Here is a 19,569-nt window from a genome sequence, read left to right on the forward strand (position 1 = left end):
TGGGGTAATGATCTCGTCCCGGCCTCTTGTAGAGCACCTGGAGAGCCGTGGATGAAATGGCATCGCACTGCTATGAGTTATTTTGAAAGCTTCTGCCTCTTCTTTCAGGTTGCTCTCCCCAAACCAAAACCAACAGTCGGTCCAGTAAGGGACGTGGGCAACAGGTACGTCCCCCTCGCGTTGGCTTGGCTTAGTTGTGCTGTTTGAGGTTTTTTTCTGTGCTCTAAGGAAACTGTGAGGATTTGTCTGCTTAACGATCCTTCCCCCCCCCCCATTCTTTCGGGGCTGGGGGTGGGATTCCTGCTGGATGTTTTGCATTCCTGGTGAGCTTCTGCTTCTGTAGCTTTGGATGATGAGACATGTGGGCATAAGCAAACTACCCTCAGCTGGCAGTGCTGATATTGTAGACTGTAAACTCCAGGATAATAATGAATAATTCTTTGCCCTTCTCTAGGACCTTCTGTCCACTCACAGAATCTCCCTGCACTTCACAATGTCTTCTCTGGGATGTAGGTCAGAATTATCCCCATTGTACAGGTGGGAAAACTAAGGCCCAGAGCGGGGAAAGTGAGTGGTTGTGGAACATACTGTTGCCAGAGTAGGGAACAGAACCAAGATTATTATTCAGTCACTAATTATCCCTTCCCTGCATGGTGCTCTAACAAGCTGTGTTATTGCACAGTATGGTAGCTGCTCATGGTAACGCCCTAGGCCAGTTATCCGAGTTATTTTGTAACTGGAGTGGGGGGGATACTTTTGTTAGAGCAAGGAACTGAGCTCAGCTCATTCCCGGCTCTGCCACTGACTCACTGCGTGACCCCAGGCAAGTCACTTTGCTGCCCCATGCCTCAGTTTCCCCAGCTCTAAAATGGAAAGAATGCTTGCCTTCGTTGAGCGCTCTGAGATCTATGGATGAGCAGTGGTGTAGAAGTGCAAAGCTGTGCTCATCTGCGAGTGATTTTCCATTTGCTCCAGTGGAGAAAGCAACTCCCTCCATCCTGCTGGACAGGCCTGACTTCCTGGGTGGGGTAAGATCAGTAAAACAGCAGCACCCAGGGAGAGACTTGCCACTGTAGTCAGGACAGCAAAACAGAACATTTGTGTAGCTGTCTAATGCGTGGGATTGCCACCACCCTGCCCTTCCCATATTCGTGTGCAGAAAGGGGGATCCTGGATACGTGGGGAGGGGATCCTGGCAGTGCTGGCTGAGAAGCGCTTTGAGATGGCAGTGTGCTGTGCTTAGATACCTTAGGCTGTATGGCCCCTGCCCGGCGAGTCCTATCAGGTTCTCTGAATGGGATGAGCGAGTCTGTGCAGGCCCTGCTGAGATCAGGGCGCAGCCTCTGTCTGGCAGTCGCTGTTTATGGTCTCTTGTCTCTGTCTTTAATTTCCTTTCAGAACGTCCATCTGCTCAGTGCTCTAGCAAGGCCGGCTCTGACTGGACCCTCCTCCTCCTCTTCCTCCTCTCGGGCCCTGGAAGTTCTTACGTGGAACACCTTTCGCTCCTGCTGGCCCTGGAAGAGCAATAGCTTAGAGTGACTAGCGCATTTAGGGCCCCTGGTATTCCAGGAGCCTCCTGCTTCAGTGTAATCCAGGGATACTCTCCCCTTTGCTGGCGTCTTACAGACCCTGCTCCCTACTTCATCCTCCTGCCACTCTCCCCAGTGGCAGAGGTGAGGTACGCGCCTGCTGAGGGGGCAGAGAAAAGGTATGAGGTGATGTGTGCAGAGCAGCATGGGGGTCTTGAACAACTCCTCCGGAAGCTAGGGGCAGAGATGGAGGGAGTGGGGGGCCAATGGGTTTTCTCAGCACCAGGCTGGAGGCAGGGAGGGAGAAGGAGGAGGCTCAGAGGGGACAGAGAGAAGTGGTGAAGATCAGAGGCTCGAGGAGGAGGAAGGCCAAGTAGATACTCAGGAGGAGAGGAGCAAGAAATTGGGTAGGACTCAGAGCTGGAGAGAATAAAATGAAAAGGAGCTGGGGGCGGGGAACAAGCAGGGGCTGGCGAATACAGTGTAGTCACAGGAAGGATCACAGCAGTGATGCATCCCGGGCTTAGGATCTGGACTGGGGAGAGCAAGTGGACTGCGGGGGAGGGACAGCAGTTCCTTATCTCCCTTCCCTGCCTGGATCCCTGATTCCCCGTGACGGAGGTCCCGGTTCTGAAAGTATCTCTCCGCCTGAGTGCAGCAAGTGATGTTCTGAAAGGAAATGGCAAGGGTGTGTGTGGGTGTGTGTGTGTGTGTGTGTGTGGCTCGTGTCTGTGCAGTTGTAAAAAGAATGTTTCCATGAGACAAACTAATCCATCCCCAGCAAAAGGTTGGCCTTAGTTTGTACCAGAGAGGAGACAGCGAGACTGTTAACTACAAGGGGAAACTGAGGCACAATAGAGGAAAAGTGACTTGCTCAAGGCCATGCAGTGAGTTAGTGACACAGCTGGGAATAGACTCCAGGAGTCCCAACTCCCAGGCCCATGCTCTAATCTCCCTCCCACTAACTGCCTTCTGAGAGCCCACCATCTTTATGCAGCGGGATTGGTGTGGCGGCAGCGATCACTTTTCTGCTTTGCCTTCACTCCAGAGACCCTCCACCTCCTCAGGGGTGTCAGAGTTGGGGGCCCTTCCTTTAATCTGGCGAATGTTCCCTCTGTGCATTTGGACTGACCCACTTGGTCTAGGCCATGACAGAGGGGCGCAGACTCTCCCCGGGGGCCTGCAGCCCATCAGTCACTCTGTTGTGTGACAGGGCTGGGAAGTGAGGGATAGCTAGAGCTTGACAAGTGGGGGTCTGATGGGAACGCGACACGGCTCCTGTGTTTCCAGGCTGTTTTACGAGCGCCGGTAGACCACAGTGCGCTGAAATGCACCGGGTCTGAGATAATACCCCCACCAGTCTCCTAAGCTGTTGGCTCACGTGCGGCAGGTGGCTTCTCTGAAGGCTGTGGTGTTCTCCAGTCTGCACATGGGCTAGTGATTGGAGCAAGGGACTGGGTCTCTGGACTCCTAGGCTGTAGTCACAGCTTTGGAACGGGAGTGGAGTCTAGTGGTTTGAGCTGGGGGGCTGGGGTTGGGAATCAGGATTCCCGAGTTGTAATCCTGGCTGTGGTGGTGGACAATTCACTTCCCCTCTCTATGCCTGAGCTCTGTTTCCTCTGTCTGATACAACATGACTGTACTTGACCCACCTCTCCCTGTTCCTTTGTGGCCCTCTTTCCTTTCAACACCGCATAGAGCACCCGAGTGCCTGTCTGAGACAGTGCTGCCTCTGCACCCCTCCCACCTTCACCAACGCGACATCTAGCCAGGCAAAGCCATCGAACTGGGAGCTAGAGCTACTGGCAGATGTCAGGGGACCTCATTTCTAGGCAGCGGGAGCGGGTTCAGATCACAGGAGCATGCTTGCTATCCCTTCAAGGGGCTGATGCCTGCTGGGTTGAAGTCAGGCATTCTGGCAGGGCAAAGCTTCCCCAGGCTGAGGGTCTCGGTAGGGTAAACCCTGGGATCTCTCCTGCACTGGCGTGGTCTCGATTCCTATGTCCCTCTCTCCTCTCTCTGGAGTCAGAGCGTGTCCCCTCTGGGGAAGCCAGAGCAAGGGGAAGTTCTACCCACCTCCGGGGAATGAAATCCTGCCCCTTTCTTGGGTTTAACCAAAGCTAATGTTTCTCTTCCCCCAGCAAACCCATTCACACTCTGCACAGCTTGAACGTTTTAGCCTTTGACAAGGAGAAGCTGGAAAAGAAGGTGAGTGAAACCCGATGCCCTCCGCCTGCCCAGATTCTCCGGCAGCACCGGCTCAGCTAGGCCTCGAGCAGAACTCGGTGGGGAAGGGGTGGGGGTCTTCTGCAGCTGCTGGTTATGCCACGAGGGAACTGGGTGATCTGGAGGTTAGTGGCAGAGCTAGAAATAGCAACCCGGAGACCGGACTCCCCGTTGCCTGCCTTGACAAAGCCTGCACTTACCCCTCGGCTGGGGAAGCAGCTCACGCTGCGCGTTTTGGAATGGTCTCTGGCCTCGGGGGGGTTGAATCCAAGAGGTTGGCTGAGGCCTGTCTCTGTTTAGGATATTACCCTGCTGGTGGCCTGGTCCGAAAGCCAATGGAAAGACTCCCTTTGACTGCAATGGGCTTTGGATCAGGCCCCAGCACGTTAATGCTGTGGGGCTGCCTCTGCCTGGGAGGCACTGATGGGGCCGGGCATTTCCCTCTAGGGCACCCTGGGGTTCACCTTCCCCATGGAGCACTTGTTCAGACCACACCCCGCCCTGACTGGGCTAGGATTTTCAACCGTGTTGGCTCTCTGTCTCTCCCTCGCGTAGGCACAGTCTTTGGGGCAGGTCCCTTCAGGCAGCGTCTAGCTGCTGTCTCCGCTGGGCGGGTCCTCACCAGCCCTGCTCCCGGTGGGGGTTCCCGATGAACCGTAATGTGAAACGATCTTGAGTTCAGGAACCCACCCCGCCCAGTGACCGCCGAGGGGAACCAGCCGCTTACGACTTGCAGGCTCCCTGCTCGGTGGGCTGCGATGGCTCTTCCCGCACAATCGCAAGGGTGCCAGGTTATGGGAGACGTGGCCGCAGGTCATGTCCCCTTCTAGGGGCAATGTGAAAGGGCTAGAGAGCTGCCGCTGGATGCATCCGCCATTGACCTGCACAGGAGATCTGTGCATTGGCTGCTTGGAGGGCGGCAGTGTGTGCGCTCCCCACGGGAGTGCCGGGCTCACCGGGTCCTGGCTGCTTTTCCGGAGCTGCTCCCTCCCCAGCCCGTGCTTCCGCTACCGGCGCTGATTCCCGCACTCAGCTCGGAATGACTTGACGTATGTCAGGGCTTTGTGGGTTCCTCTGTGTTTGCCTGGGAAGCCAACAGGCCTTCTGGCTTTGCTGGCAGGTGTTGGCGTACAGACAGGCTCACAGGCCGCTTCCCAACGAGCTCGTGGAACAGTACCAGGACATCACGCAGCGGAGCCAGTGGCTGAAATCCCAGCTGCAGCACGGGGGCCCTGCGTTCAGGAAAGGTCAGTGCAGCCCTGCAGTCGGAGCTCGTTTTGGGGGGTGCTGCCCATCGCGGTGCTCGGACTTCTGCCCCAGGACGGGTACAGCCTGACGTCGCAAGCCTCCGCCCCGAGCCGTGGGTGAGCCGGGCGTTGAGCCGTGGGTGAGCCGGGCGTTCCGTCGTGGCCTCTCCCTCCTGAAAGGGGCTTGGGGCAAGGGACACGCGTCCCACTAGGACCTGGGCAGAGAACAGCGATTTGTCATGTCTGTGGTAGTTCCTAAGCCTCGTTCCTACAGCACCTTAAGGACCCCCCTGCTGTTCTTAGTCCTAATACCCGTGCCTGCCTGGGCCTGTTTAATCTCCCTCCCTCACACCGTAGGCACAGGGGTGGTGCCAAGAACAGAGATTCCCAAACCTCAGAGCGCTGGCTAGTCACATGTGCTGGGGCTGCCTTGTGTAACTGAAGGATTGCACTAAAAGCAACTGAACATAAGGGCTTTCCTAGCGCTGCAGGACTGTGTGAGCAACCGCCCCAGGGAGGGGAGGTGTCCTGGAGAGAATCACTATTCAGCTACGTTCCCCACCACAGAAAGGTTTGAAGACCCCCCGCCCTGCCCATAGAGGCTCGACTGACTCTAACCTTCCTCCCCCTAGAGTACCTGTCGCAGCTGGAGAGGTTCCTGCAGTTCTACACCGATTCGGCGCGGCGTCTCGGGAACGAGGGCAATCGGGTGAGGAAACCACTTGCCGTTCTCTTCTCACTGCCAGGAAGCTGGGGCAGAAGCCAAACATTGGTTCTGTGATCGTGTGGGGTGGGACAGGGCGGGCGTCTTTGCATGAGCCTGTTCCACTCGTGATAAGTAACACGGGGCGACTGGAATCTGTGGGATTGGGGTCTCACTTCACGTGCTCACTACTGCCCGGTGGTTCTGTGGGGGTGTAGGTAGAAACCTGGCTAGACTGTTGTGCCAGGCCCATCACCCAGTGCTGCTAAGGTACCTGCTTTAAAGCAGCAGAGCTGTCAAACTTGGCATGGTCCCTGTAGCAGCTTCCCCCTGCTCCAGGGGAGTTCGACATCCTGATGCTTGTGGTGTTGGTTTAACAGGACGCCGCCAAGGAAGCCCTGTACAAGCGGAATCTCGTGGAGAGTGAGGTAAGCGTCCCCTAGCAGCTGAGCAGGGTCAAAGTGCATTTGGCCAGGAGTCCTGGGCTTATCCCAAGAGCAGGGTCAGTTTCCCACCTCTTAGCCCTGGACCCCCCACTGGCAGCTGGAGGGAAACTTTCTCCATGGCCCATTTCCCCCCTCGGCCTCTCTGCCCAGACTGTCATGGAGGGGGCTGACCAGCGACGGAGGTCGATGGTGCTTCAGAGACTGTTCAGTAGATTTATGGTGGCCCCGACGCAGTAGATTTTTCCCAATCCTTCAGGCCTGGAAGCTCCAAATCTCTCCTGCAGTCCCAGGATCTCAGGGGTCCCGAGTGCAAGCTTTAGCTCCCTCATGCGGTTCCTGTAACCCCGCCCATGAGTTAAGTGCTGCTTGTCCCTTCCCTGCCCTGCCCCACATGGCCCCAGGGGCTGCCACTCAAATACCCACGTGTGTCTTTCTCTTCCAGCTTCAGAAGTTCCGCAGATGAAGCCCTTGGTGTTTTGAAGGCCTGGGACAGAATGGCCCGCCCCGCATACACTGCACTCCTCTTCCCTCCATGACCCCAGGGGGGAGAAACTAGGCAGACACTAATGGGAGGGGTGGAGTTCCTTTCTGCCGAGCGGGGAGATATACTTGAGGGGATGGGAAAGGCCCTGAAATTGACCTCGCATCCTCTGCTAGTGTAGGGAGGGTGCTGTCCTTGTGCCCGGTCCTTGTGCCCCTTCCCCACCCCACTCTGGTGGTAGGAGTGAGCTCAGGCCCTGACCTCACCCCCCCAGAACAGCCCCACCCCAAACCCCGAGGTGCGTGATCTCCCACAGGGAGACGAGCCAGACAATCATGTGACAATCACTTTGCCCCTCTGCTCACCGAGAAGCACAGGTGCTAGAGTCCACCCCGCTCCTGGTCCCCGGCTCTGCTGGCTGCCTGCTAAAAGGCTTAGCGGGAGAGCATTGTATTCACTAGGCCAAACTACAGCAGGGTTTGTCTCCACAAGGGCTGGGCCTGCACTAGGGCAGATACCTGTGGCAAATGGGTGCTGACCACAGGTCCCGTCTCCCCTTAGCAGGCTCAGCACTGTTCATTTGTGCAGGCCGTTACCTGTAATATCCCCCGTCCACGCTAGCCCCCGGCCTGTTCTCAGCACCATCTGACAAGGGCCTGGGGTGGATCTGTGGCTGATGCACCCTGTTCTCAGCCACAGGTCCCCGTCCTAGTCCAGGCACAACCTGGTGCAAAGGGAAACCGCCCCTGTCCCATCTCCTGCCCTGTCCCTCAGAGCCCAGTCTGACCCTGGGCGGGAGCTGTGCTTGAATTCTGTGGGCAGGGAGTGGTCGGGAAAACTCCCTGCCTGTCATGGGGCACCGGTGCCGGCTGGAGCAGGGTTCAAGGCCAGACTAGAGTACAGCCACTGTCTCTCCCCCTCCCCCCCACCTTGGTAAAGTGCAATCCGTGCTGTCCTTTTGGGCACTGGTTTATAAGGGAGCTTTGTACTGCACGGCACCGTGGGCCAGGCGAAGGCTGCGACCTGTGAGCGCTGCCCTGTGCTCCCCCTCCAGAAGATAGGGAGGCCCCGGGCAGGGGGGCATTTATCCGTCGCTCAGCGAATCCACTCTCTGGTGCTGCCCCTGTCCCATCTCCCGGGGACGGCTCCAGTGCCTGACTGCGTCACACAGACAAACTGTGCGTGGTGTGACTAACGCATGTCCCCGGACGACCCCCGCACCCTTCCCCAGCCCCTATCACCACAGCTCCTGCTTTGGCAGCAGCTGCTCTTCCAGCCTTTGCCTGCGTTGTGGGAGGCAGGGGCTGTGTGCACAGAGATGGGCCGAAAACCCTTTCCCTAGCCCCGAGACGCTATCTGAGGCCCCCCGCCCCCGCAGCAGGGTGAGAGCCGGGGCAGGAAGCTGCTTGAAGGAGTCAGAGCAGGGACGCGGCGAGTGTGAATGTGACACTGCCTTTGGCTCCAGGCGAAGGGAGGACATGTTCCTGCCAGTTCCTCCAGCCAAGGCTGGGACGATCACAGGGAGCGAAAGGCGCCTGAGTGTGGATCAGAGCAGCTGCCCCAACGTCCGGAACTGGCTCCCGTGTAAATACCGACTAAGACTTCCGCACCTTGTCCGAACTAGATGACACTAAAGATGCTCCCTCCCCCTCCTCCCCAGCATGGCTCATGGGGACCCTCTCCCCACCCCCGATTTGCACTCTGGTCACAGCTCATCTTGCACGGAGGGGTCCCTGCACCAATGCACTTTGCACACACCTCTCCCCCAGGGACGGCAGGCCCCAGCTGCTCACGCTGCTTTGTTCAGGCTTCGCAGGGCTCCAGGCAGAGGATGCCCGGGGAGGGTGGTACACGTTGTGAACTGCCACCCCCATCACGGGCCTGCTGCCTTAAGGAGGCTGTGAAAGAGGGAAGGGGAGAATAGGGCTATTTCTCGCTACTTACCTGATCCACCCAGAAGGGCTAACAGGCCCCACTTTGAGTGCTGTCCAAGATCCCCCTCGTCCTGCATGTCCCACTAGAACCCAGTCACTTACTGGTAGTGGCCATAGAGGAACCTGCAGCGAAAGCCCCTCTCTGGCCGCTTGTCCCGCTCCCATGCCCATTCCTTGCCCTTTGGACAGAGAGAGCCACGCGTGCGCACACGGGGCTGGCTTTCTCTCTCTATGGCAGTAGGGTGAAACAGATCTGCAGTTCGCCCTACTGCCCTTCTCCCCTGGCGACTGGCTCCAGTGAACCAGCTGCAGCTTCTCGCTGAAGAGAACATATTCAGCAGCTCGTCAGGCCCTGGCAGGGGCGTGGGACAGGGCTTGGGATACCCTGGCTGGGAATGGTTGATTTCAAAACCCCTATGCTCATTAGGAGGCTGCAGCTGGGGGCAACTAAAGGTACCTCCAGCTCTGAGCTGCCTAAACAGGAGCTGAGCCAGAGGGGAGCGGCAGAGCTATCGTACAAGCAAGCAGCTGCGTGGGGGAGGCGGGGAACTGTCCGTTCCTCAGAGCTGTCGGGAGTCCCACTTACCCACAGGCCCAAACACTAGAGGGGTTGAAATCCTTGACTTCAGTGGAGCTGGGATTTCCCCCTGGATCTCTCTCCCTCCTGCAGTGCCCAGCTTTCGCTGGCATCTCCGTCCCAGCTTGGCCATGGGCCGGTGGCTCTTCCTTGCGTGCCTGGCACTGAGCGCCGCGTGAAACTGCCAATGGCGATGAGCCCGGTGGAGCCGCGCTGCAGCCTCTGCACACTAGCGGGGCTGCACCGCTACTCGCTGCCCCCTGCACTGGCAGGAGGTGAAGGGACCGTGGTAGGCTGATCTGGATTCTCCCCACCCCTTGCAAGTGACAGCCTGGTTTAAACAGAAACATTCCTTTAATCCCTGTGAATAACCAAATTCAAAGAGCTGCTGCTGGGTGATGGATGAGTTGATTAGCTGTCGAAATGGTCCAATCTCAGCTTCCCCCTCCCCCCCAACCTTCCTTCTAAACCAAATTTTAAACCTTTCTGTCTCTGGCCCAAGAGAAACCTTGTTTGAGGGTAAATAATGGGTAATTGTCTAAATGTCTATTGCTCCTCCTTGTCCGATTCCACAGCCCAGTAAAGCAGTGTGTTGCTTGTTGGGTCTGTTTTTACATGCTGTAAGTGCCTGTCTCTGGGGGCGTCTGTCTGTCCGGAGAATCCGAGAGCGAATGTAAAAGCAGAGATGTTGGAACTGACTGCGTTCTGGTTTTATTTTGTGCTTAGAGAGACCACAAATCTATATGAAGTTTTTAAGACACATCTTTTTTTCTACCAAAAAAACAAAACCAAACCCAGCTCTACCCTGAACTGAAATCCTGTAACAAATACCAATTAAACCTCTCTGGAACCTCTTCAGTCCTTGTGTTCTCTGCCGGCGTCCCTTAATGCCAGCTTCCCACCCCAGGGGAAAGAGAGCAGCTGAAATCAAGTGTGCCTCCACCCTGTCTCTGTACCCATCCTTCACTGAACTTACCTAACCTGACCCCTGGGGTTAGGATATTCTCTCCAGCAAGGGCTATGGCTCGGTTAGTGGGGCGAATGAGTTGGCTCAAGCTGTGTTTCTAGTAAATTAATATAATGTACAAGTTCTACGGAAGCCAGTGTGGGTGAAAGCCCTGGAGATGGGCGTCCTACCCCCAGAACAGCCAGGCAGTGGGCATCGCCCAGACCCCACTGCTCTCGTCCAGTCTCAGCTTCTTTCCCAACAAAGGGGCTAATTATGAATGGGGCTGCCTGCCCCACCCGCCATGAAATGGACCGAGATCTACCGTGCTGATTGCACACGTGGGCTACCGAACCGTTCTCTGACAGTGCCGCATGGTCACTACCAACCTGAGCTGTCTTCCAACGGGTAACCTAGACGCCTCAGGCATGCCTGGTCTGAAAGGGGGAGACCTGAGCACAGCCTGGAGATGGCCCCAGGCTCTGCCTAGGAAGAAGCGACCCCAGTAAGTAACACTGTTGCCCTTTTACCTGCTCAAAGTGCTGTGTTAACTTTGTCTCAGGATGAGTTAGCCCCATTTTACAGATACCAAAACAGGCACAGAGCCAGGGCTATAGGCAGAGAGTGAATTAATGACCGAGCAGGTGCTAGAACCCAGGAGTCCCGGCTGCCCACGTAGACCTCTAGGCTACGCTGCTTCTCAAATTAGCTGCAGTCACTGTGTGCTTCATGCAAGCGGAGGAGCAGCGTACTGCTGATGGGGGCGTGCTATCAGGGCTCTGCGCCGCGCAGGTCGACCACTCATTCCATGGCCTGCTCCTGCTGCCAGCTCCTACCGGGCTTAAAACAGCTCAGGGAGTTGTAGAAGATTTGGTTAGATTCATGGACCTGGAGGGAACCTCAAGAGGTCACCTAGTCCAGACCCCTGCACTGAGGCAGGACCAAATACACCTAGGCCATCCCTGACAGGTTTGTCTAACATGTTCTTAAAAACCTCCAATGATGGGGATGCCACAACCTCCCCCCCATAACCTAGTCCTGTATTTCACTAGCTGGAGAGAGAGTTTTCCCTAATATCTAACCCAAATCTCCCTTACTGCAGCCTAAGACGATTCCTTCTTGGCCTTCCGTTGCCATGAGCAGTTGATTGCTGTTCTCTTTGGAACAGCCCTTAACATGTTTGAAGCTTTACCAGCTTCCCCTCAGTCGTCTTGTCTCACAACTAACCATACCCAGTGTTTTTAATCTTCACAGATCACGTTTTCTAAACCTTTTAATCATTTTGGTTGCTCTGCTCTGTCCTCAGGGCCAGCTCCAGGCACCAGCCAAGGAAGCAGGTGCTTGGGGCGGCCAATACAAAGGGGCGGCACTCCCTCCGCTCTTGGGGCGGCACGTCCGGGTCTTGGGCGGGAATTCAGCAGCAGGTCCCTCAGTCCCTCTCTTCCTCTTTGAGCTGCCGCCGAAGAGGAATGGAGGGAGTGAAGGACCCACTGCCGAATTGCCGCCGAAGGATGAAGCAGTGCGATTGAGCTGCCGCCGATTGGCTTTTTTTTTTTTTTCCGCTGCTTGGGGCAGCAGAAAACCTGGAGCCGGCCCGGTCTGTCCTTCCAGCAAATTGTCCACATCCTTCTAAAAGGCTGGTGCCCAGACCTGGACACAGCACTCCGGCTGAGGCCTCACCAGTGCTGAGTAGAGCAAGACAATTACCTCCTGTGTCTTACATACCACACTCCTGTTAATACATCCCAGAATATTAGCCTTCTTCACAGCCACTTCACAGCATCAGCTCATACCCAATTCGTGATCCACCATAACCCCCTGATCCTTTTCTGCTGTCCTGCCACCTACCCAGGGATTCCCTGGTGTGTAGCCGTGCGTTTCATTTCCTTCCCAAGTGCAGGACTTGCACTCTATAGAAGTTCATCTTGTTGAATTCAGGCCCATTTTCCAATTAGTCACGGTTGGTTTGAATTCTAATCCTGTCCAGCGTGCTTCTAGCCTCTCCCATGGTGTCCTCTGCCAAAGCCATAAGCGCACACTCCACTCCATTAGCCAAGTCATGAACGAAAATATTGACTAGGACCAGCCCCAGGGCAGAGCCCTGCAGGACCCCGCTAGCTCTGTCCCTCCAGTTCGACAGTAAACCACTGCTAGCTACTAGAGTGTGGGGTTTCAACCAATTGTGCACCCACCTTACAGTCATTTCCTCTAGCCTGCATTGGGGCCAGATGAAATCGATTTGTTAGGGATTCATTCGTGGGCCCTGGTTATTCCATTCACTCTGGGGTCCTTTGCTACCGGACACAAAAACATGTCACCCCGCCCGTGGCTCAGAGACATGGAGACACCCACTGGCTCTGCTGGCACCATTGCCTGGGTCCAGGCCCATTCCCCATCCCAGTATCTTAAATATCTTCCTTTGGCTTCATCAGTGCTGCTGCTGGGTGGCAGCGTGGAGCTGTTTGTTACCTGGCAGCCCTGCAGGCGCAGGTTCTAGACCCCGACCCCAGCCCTTACGGTGCCTATGCTGCAAGCACCGCACTAATCTACAGGGAGGGTCCCTTTCAGCTGGGTTGGAGTTCAGGCCCTGGCTGACGCATGCCTCCAGCTGGCCAACTCAGGCCTAGCAGCGACAGCCCTGTAAGGCTGGTTCAAATGCTTGGCTAAAGTTGAGTGAGGCCTTAAGCACCCGAGGGGATGTGCTGATTCTCAGGAGGCCGGGGCAGGGCCTACAGTGGGGTGTCGGTGCGCCGTGCAGCTCAAGGAGCCCAGAAGAGCAGGCAGCGTAATCCCTCTGGAACGCTGCCTCAGGGAGGATATCGAAACCATGTTATCGCTGTGATCTGGGATGTGGTGCGTCAGAGCCTGGGAGGGAGGGAAGGCGGCTGCAGGAAATGACGGCAGGAGAGATGGATTTCAGTAGGGGATATTGCCAGAGCTCCTCTCAGCCCAAGAGATCCCAAAGCACCGCCAAGTTCAGAGCTGGTTGGAGGTCTCAGAGGAATCGCCCCTGCTTATAGCAGCTCAGAACTTAACCCTACACAGATGTGCATACAGAGGGAAATAACTTCCCCGGCACTGAAATGCAGCCACCTCTGGGGTGGAACGTGGCAGTACTACGTGACGGTTTGGACGAGAGGTGAAGAGCGGCTGATCCAGTGGAGAGTGCAAGGGGGAAGTCGCCAGGCTGACCAAGGGGCAGGACCCCAATTCTGTGGTTCTCTGAAAGAGCAGGAGCGTGCCCCCTGCTCCCGGAAGCACAGCACCCCCAGTACTGTGCCGACTCTCAGGGAAGAGCGCCCCCTACTGAGACACCCACCCTACTCCCCACCATAGCTGGATTTTCCCCTGTCCAAGTACCGAGCCTGCCGAACCCTGCTTAGCTGCCGCTCCCTGACAGGACCATCCGAGCCCACAGCGATAACACAGTCTAGGACCTGAACGGCGCAGCTGGAGAAGGAGAAAGCTGCCCCGGTTCCTCATTTCCTCGCTGCTATTCAAGCTTCCCTGACAAACCAGGCCCAGGGCAGACACTGACCAGCTCAGGCTGAGCTGTCCGCTTGTTAGGGGCCTGGGTGAGATCTGAGCCAGCGCCCGGCTCGTGGCATCTTGATACTGATGGGTTCTGGGTTCCCCGTAGTGTCCACAACCTCCAGCTGCTTCAGGGCCGCGAAGGCCTGGTCAGACACGCTGGCTGCCAGCAGGCGGTTGGATCTGAAAGAGCAGGAGGACAGGTGAAAAGCTCCGTTCTCTGCCAAGAAGAGGCCTCCTGAGACGCCATTGGTTGGCCAAATACTTCAGGGAGATGGCACCTTGGACCCTGCCCTAGGCAGTGGGCCCCTCAACACCAGAGGCCTCAGGTCACAGAGCAAGGACGGGACAGTCCCATTCTCTAGGGCTCCGGGGAGCCCAAACTTGGGCTCCAGCCTGGCCCTCCCCACCCCATAAGTGTTGCTGAAGTGCTGGAGGGGGTGCAGAGAGCAGCGATTTGGCTCGAGGTCACCCAGGCTACCTCTTGCGCTAACGCTAGCCGTGTGGATGTTGCGACTCTGGCAGGACTCAGGCTGGCCACCCGAGTCCTAGCCTGCCCAACCCCATGGGTTGCAGCTCGGGGGGCTAGCCAGAGCCACTGCCCCTGCTCCCCACCATAGCTGGATTTTCCCCAGCGAAGCTAGTGCGAGTCTGTCTACCTGCACTGCAAGGCGTGCTCCCAGCTGCAATGTAGACACACCTCCAGCGAGCCAGGGGTCCTGACTCCCAGCCCCCCCTGCTCTGACCCCTTCACCCCACACCCCTCCCAGAACCAGGGACAGAGACCAAGGGGTCCTGACTCCCAGCCCCCTGCTCTGGCCCCACCTTCTGGAAAGGTCGGCGGGAAAGCAGGTCAGCAGGACGGCAGGGCAGGAGCCTGCCTGTGCTCCCAGCACTAACCTCCCTGCTCCGGCTGTTACCTGAGGACGATGGCTCGGATGTCGAGGATGGTGTGGAAGGCTTCGGCCCCAATGACGGCAATGCGGTTGTGCTGGAGATACAGGTACTCGAGGGACTCTGGCAAGTCCGGGGGGATGTAGGACAATTCGTTGTTGCTGAGATCCAGGAGCTGGGGAGCAGGAGGGACGGGGTTACCCAGGCCAACAGCAGAGTTCTCAACAGCTTCTTGGATTCGCTCTACGCCACTAATGGCTGGTAACACCCTGCCAGGCCTGACTGTTCTGGACAAGGTTCTTGCAGGGCAGGCTGGTCGGGGACTTGATCACAGCCTTCAAGTCCCTACGCTGGGAGAGGGGAGCAAACTCCATTCAGCATGTTGTTAGCCTGTGGAACTCTCTGTCACATGAAGTCAATGAGGCTGCGACCAGTCAGACTCGAAGAGGGGACTGGATGTTTGTATGGATGACAAGGAGATCTGGAGTTAGAACGGTTCTGGGAGGGAGATTAAACCTCGTGGTTTTAAGCCAATCTCTATTAGGAGACCTTCATGGGGGGCTGAGTGTCCCTGTGGGGGTTCCTGCACCTTCAGCTGAGGCATCTAATGGTCTGATCCTCTCCGAGCCCGGATAAGGGGCTCCTTGGCCATTGGTCCCGATCCTGTCTGACATTGCCATGCTGCCAGAGGGCTCTTTACCCTAGCAATGAAGGTACAAGCTCAGGAGTTCTGGTGCCTCATCTCTAATCACCGAGCCACATCCCCTCCCACAGCCGGGATAGAACCCAGGAGTCCTGGCTCCCAGCTCCCCGCCGCTAACCACTCAACCCACTCCCCTCCCAGAGCCGGGATAGAACCCAGGAGTCCTCGTTTCCAGCCCCACCGCTCTCTAACCACTCAACCCCACTCCCCTCCCCGAACCGGGATAGAACCCAGGAGTCCTGGCTCCCAGCCCCCCGCCTCTAACCACTTAACCCCACTCCCCTCCCCGAACCAGGATAGAACCAGGAGTCCTGACTCCCAACCCCCTGCTCTAACCACTCGACCCCACTGCCCTCTCCGATTACATCATTAGGGCAATCGTCCCCCTCCCTCACCTTGAGCCCCTGCAGCTCCTGCCACGTGCCAGGGGTGATGGAGCCGATGCGCAGCCTGTTGTGGGCCAGGTGCAGCTCCTTGAGGCCGGTCAGGTTGGCCAGCAGCTCGGGCGAGAGGGAGTTGATCTGGTTCTTGTGCAGCTTGAGCACCTCGAGGCTGGGTGGGAGGCCGGTGGGCAGGAGGGTGAGCTGGTTGCCCGAGAGGTCCAGGTTCTCGAGCCGGCGCAGCTTGCGGAAGGCCAGCCGGTGGATCTTGGCGCTGTAGAGGCGGTTGTAGCTCAGGTTGAGCTCGGCCAGCAGGTAGGTGTTGGCGAAGTCGTGCAGGCCGATGTGAGTGATCTGGTTGTGCAGGATCATGAGGGAGCGCACCCGGCGGGGCAGCCCCGGGGGCACCCGCTCCAGCCGGTTGTTGTAGAGGTGCAGGGTGTGCAGGTTGCGCAGCTTGAGGAAGGCGTCGGGGTGGACGCCGGCGGCCGTCAGGCGGTTGTTCTGCAGCAGCAGGTACTGCAGGCCGCGCACCCGGCTCAGGCTGTCCCGTGGCAGCGAGCCGATGCGGTTCTTGCCCAGGTGCAGGATCATGATGTTCGGGGGGAAGCCAGCCGGGATCTCGGTCAGGTTGTTGTTAGACAGATCCAGGTACTCCAGGCTCTTCAGCTTGCTGCAAAGAGGAAGGGGAACGGGGCGCTGGCTTGGGGTGAGCAGCTAGTGCCGTAGCCTCCTGCTGTACTGGACCCAAGAGTCCTGATGCGCTGGTCCCCCCCCGCTCTAACCACTAGACCCCACTCTCCTCCCCGAGCTGGAAATAGAACCCAGGAGTCCTGACTCCCAGCCCCACTGACTATAACCACTAGACCCCCCGTCCCTGCCCAGAAGTCCCATCTCCTCCGCTCTAACCACTCTGCCACGCTGCAGCTCCCTCCCCCAGTCTCACCTGAAGGTGGAAGGGTCCATGCCCTGGTTGGACAGGTTGTTGTTCTGCAGGTAGAGCTCTCGGAGCTTCCAGTGGCTGCTCAGTGCCCCTCTGGGGATCCGGGCGATGCGGTTGTTCTGCAGGGATGGGAGGTCGCGGCCACTAGAGACGGGAGAAGCTCCCGAGCCCGCCTCAGACACCGTCAGCAGGCCTGGGGGGGAGACTGCCCTCGATACGGTACCAAGATAACCACTAGGCCACCCAGCCCAGATGCCATCTGAATGGCAGAGCTGGGGCACAGAGAGGGGATGGGCTTGCCCAAGGTCCCAGAGTGAGTCAAAGGCCACGCTGAGAATAGAACCCAGGAGTCCTGGCTCCCAGCCCCCTGCTCTAACCACTGGCCTACACCTCCTCTCCCCATATCAAAGGCAAACGGCTGTGGGGCTTTGGGATGTGTCATGCCTCAGGGATCCAGGCCAACCACACGGTTTATACAAATCAGCTGCGGAGGCAGACCCCCCACACACACAACCCCGGTCATGAGCCCAAGCCCTGCCCCACCTGTAAGTGGAGCCGGACGAGCGCAGGGGGCAGGTTCTGGGGCAGGTAGCTGAGCTGGTTGCTGGAGAGGATCATGGTGCTGACGGCGTCAGAGCCGTTGAAGGCGTCATAGGGGAGCCCGGTGTTGGTCAGCTGGTTGTTGTGAAGATACACGGACCTGCATGGAGGAGAGGGAAGCAAAACGGAGCTGACACCAGAGTCTCTGGGGTAGGGTAATGCCCCTGTCCTGCCCCCAAGGGGAGAGCGCCCCCTAGTGAGCCCTCCAGCCCTGCAGCACAGCGCCCCCTAGTGCCATGCTGGGGTGAGCACTGACTGCAAGGACAGAGCGCCCCGAGTGAGCCCCCATCCCGCTCCCTGCAGCACAGCGCCCCCTAGCACTGCACTGGGACATTGAGGTCAACACAGAGGGGAGAGCGCCCCCTACTGAGCTCCCTACCCAGCTTGAAGAAGAGGCCCACACTAATCAGGCCCAGAGCTTGGCTCAGCCAGTCCAACCCACTGAGATCAGCAAACCACCCACAGCTGCAGGCCCCGTCCGTGGGACTCCCGCGTGCCCGAGGCAGGAGGCCTGGATGGCGGCTCTACCTGAGGTTGGCTTTCTGCCCAAAGGTGAGCGGGTAGACTTCGGTGAGCAGGTTGGCAGCCAGGTCCACTATGCGCACTGCGCTGGGGAGGATCTGCGGTGCTACCGTGAGCTGGGGAAAAACCAAAGGGGGACGGGCCGATTCCAGCGGATCAGTGTGGTCCTGGATTTACCCACTGCCGCCAGAGGGCCTGGCCAGGCTTTATACAGGGATTGCTTCACTGGTCAGTGGCATGCAGCCACCTCTGGGCTCAGAGGCAGCAGCTGTTTCTACAGGGATTGCTCAACATCTGGTCTGGGGTAGAACACAGCAGCTGTTTCACAGTGCCCAGGGCCACCACACAAAGGTTTAGGACAGGAAGTGGAGAGGAATCCTCTCTCCAATGAGCACAGCAGCAGGTGGTTAGGACGACAGGATGGAATCACACCAGGGTTAGCACAGACACTTGAGGGGAATGTGTCAGCATCTCTAATGACCACGTGGGACCCGTCTCCTCTGAAAGGTGGCACCTCCTGCAGCACGGCGCCCCGGAGTGCCATGCTGGGCCCCGGGGTCAGCACGGACTCAGAGGGGAGCGCCCCCTAGTGCTGCACTGACTCAAGGGACAGCGCCGCCTACTGAGTCCACCAATCTGCTCCCTGCAGCGCAGCGCCCCCTAGTGCCACATGACGGAGTCACCCATAGCACCCCCTGCAGCACCCTTGGCTTTCCCTGGAGGTCCCATCCCACTGGCGACCACGCTCAGCATGGTTTAGCTTGTGAAATCCCCCTCACACACACACACGTGCAGAGCCCCCTCCACCTAGCTGGACACAAACCCCTGGCACCATCCCTGCTCGTTAAAGCTGCTGTGAATGCTGCGCACCGGCTCAGAGGACAGCCGCGCACACACCTTGTTGTTGGCCAGGTAGATGTACTGCAGCGAGTCCAGGGACTCAAAGGCTTCATCCGGGAGGCCTAGAAAGCAGCAGAGAGAAGAGCGGAGATTGCCTAGTCCAGGCACACCCTGCGCAGAAGGGAGGCCAGGGCGTGAACCTGCTCCATCCATCTAGTGAACTCAGACCCTGCCTCCCTCCCTGAAAGGCCCCATGGCTGCTTCCACTCCCCCACGGAGCTACGCATCCTGTAACTGGCATCCAGCTACCCACCATGCTTTTCTAGAACGGTCCCAAAAAACTTCCCAGGCTGCTGAAATGCAGCTGCCTCTGGGGTGGAGCGTGGCAGCCGTTCACACAACACTACATAGGGATCGTTCACCCAGCGCTGAAATGCAGCTGCCTCTGGGGTAGGACCCAGCAGCTGTTTAACAGCATGCGACAAGGCTGCACAAGAATTTAGAAGTGGAAGTGGAGGAAATTCCTGTATCCCGCTGAAACTGCAGGACGGGGGGACGGCCTGCAAGGGCATCCTTCTGGGATTCAAGGAGAGGAGGATAAAGGGACGATGGGCTCGGGTACCGGACCACGGGGATTTCTGTTCCATAGGAGGCCGGGAAGAGCTCTCCCTGGACACGCACACTCCCGCCCAGGTCACGTTGGCACGGCCCCTGCTCACGGCACCGCCCCCTTCGATGGCGTCCCAGCCCCCTGCCCGCGACGGCTCCCTCACCGTCGGAGATGATGTGGTTGTTGTGCAGGTTGAGGGTTTTCAGGCTGGTCAGCGGGGCCAGCTCGTCGTAAGGCAGCTCCCGTAGCTGGTTATTCTGCAGAAGGAGACGCGCTCACCTCAGTCCCTGGGGGAGTGGGAGGCGTTTGCCCAGGGCCAGAGGGCAGCAGTTTAGAGAGAGATGGGAGGTGGAGAGTCAGGGAAGGGCTGCTCTGGGCTCTGGAAGGGGTTCCACTGGGGCACCGCCTCCAACAGCCCCCAGCCGCCCCCCGACCCCCGGGGCACCGCCTCCGACGG

At 58.1% G+C, this 19,569-nt stretch overlaps 2 protein-coding genes and 1 long non-coding RNA gene across 3 annotated transcripts in view; 1 reads left to right on the forward strand and 2 right to left on the reverse strand.

Moving 5' to 3' along the window:
- Window positions 1–10,001, forward strand: part of CC2D1A (coiled-coil and C2 domain containing 1A) — a 34,086-nt gene extending 24,085 nt beyond the window's left edge. The window contains exons 24-29 of the mRNA XM_024200037.3: window positions 109–164; window positions 3,671–3,737; window positions 4,876–5,002; window positions 5,635–5,711; window positions 6,086–6,133; window positions 6,594–10,001. Of these exons, the coding sequence (XP_024055805.2) occupies window positions 109–164; window positions 3,671–3,737; window positions 4,876–5,002; window positions 5,635–5,711; window positions 6,086–6,133; window positions 6,594–6,614 (396 nt within the window). The 3' untranslated portion in view covers window positions 6,615–10,001. The remainder of the gene's footprint in view (window positions 1–108; window positions 165–3,670; window positions 3,738–4,875; window positions 5,003–5,634; window positions 5,712–6,085; window positions 6,134–6,593) is intronic.
- On the reverse strand, window positions 5,110–8,743 carry LOC112106661. The gene is made up of 3 exons (XR_002908119.3): window positions 8,669–8,743; window positions 5,640–5,752; window positions 5,110–5,217 (listed from the first exon to the last, which is right to left on the reverse strand). It is a non-coding gene; the product is annotated as an uncharacterized LOC112106661 (long non-coding RNA).
- A 2,730-nt stretch (window positions 10,002–12,731) lies between the features above and the next one.
- PODNL1 (podocan like 1) overlaps window positions 12,732–19,569 on the reverse strand; it is a gene marked incomplete at its 5' end in the record, with an annotated part of 7,537 nt that continues 699 nt past the window's right edge. Inside the window, 8 exons of the mRNA XM_026660588.2 lie at window positions 12,732–13,803; window positions 14,541–14,689; window positions 15,613–16,296; window positions 16,544–16,684; window positions 17,084–17,240; window positions 17,669–17,778; window positions 18,560–18,624; window positions 19,276–19,369. Coding sequence (XP_026516373.1) covers window positions 13,653–13,803; window positions 14,541–14,689; window positions 15,613–16,296; window positions 16,544–16,684; window positions 17,084–17,240; window positions 17,669–17,778; window positions 18,560–18,624; window positions 19,276–19,369 — 1,551 coding nt within the window. The remainder of the gene's footprint in view (window positions 13,804–14,540; window positions 14,690–15,612; window positions 16,297–16,543; window positions 16,685–17,083; window positions 17,241–17,668; window positions 17,779–18,559; window positions 18,625–19,275; window positions 19,370–19,569) is intronic.

This window comes from Terrapene carolina, unplaced genomic scaffold (assembly GCF_002925995.2).
Source record: "Terrapene carolina triunguis isolate 2854851 unplaced genomic scaffold, T_m_triunguis-2.0 Scaffold833, whole genome shotgun sequence".
NCBI classification, from domain to species: domain Eukaryota; kingdom Metazoa; phylum Chordata; order Testudines; family Emydidae; genus Terrapene; species Terrapene triunguis.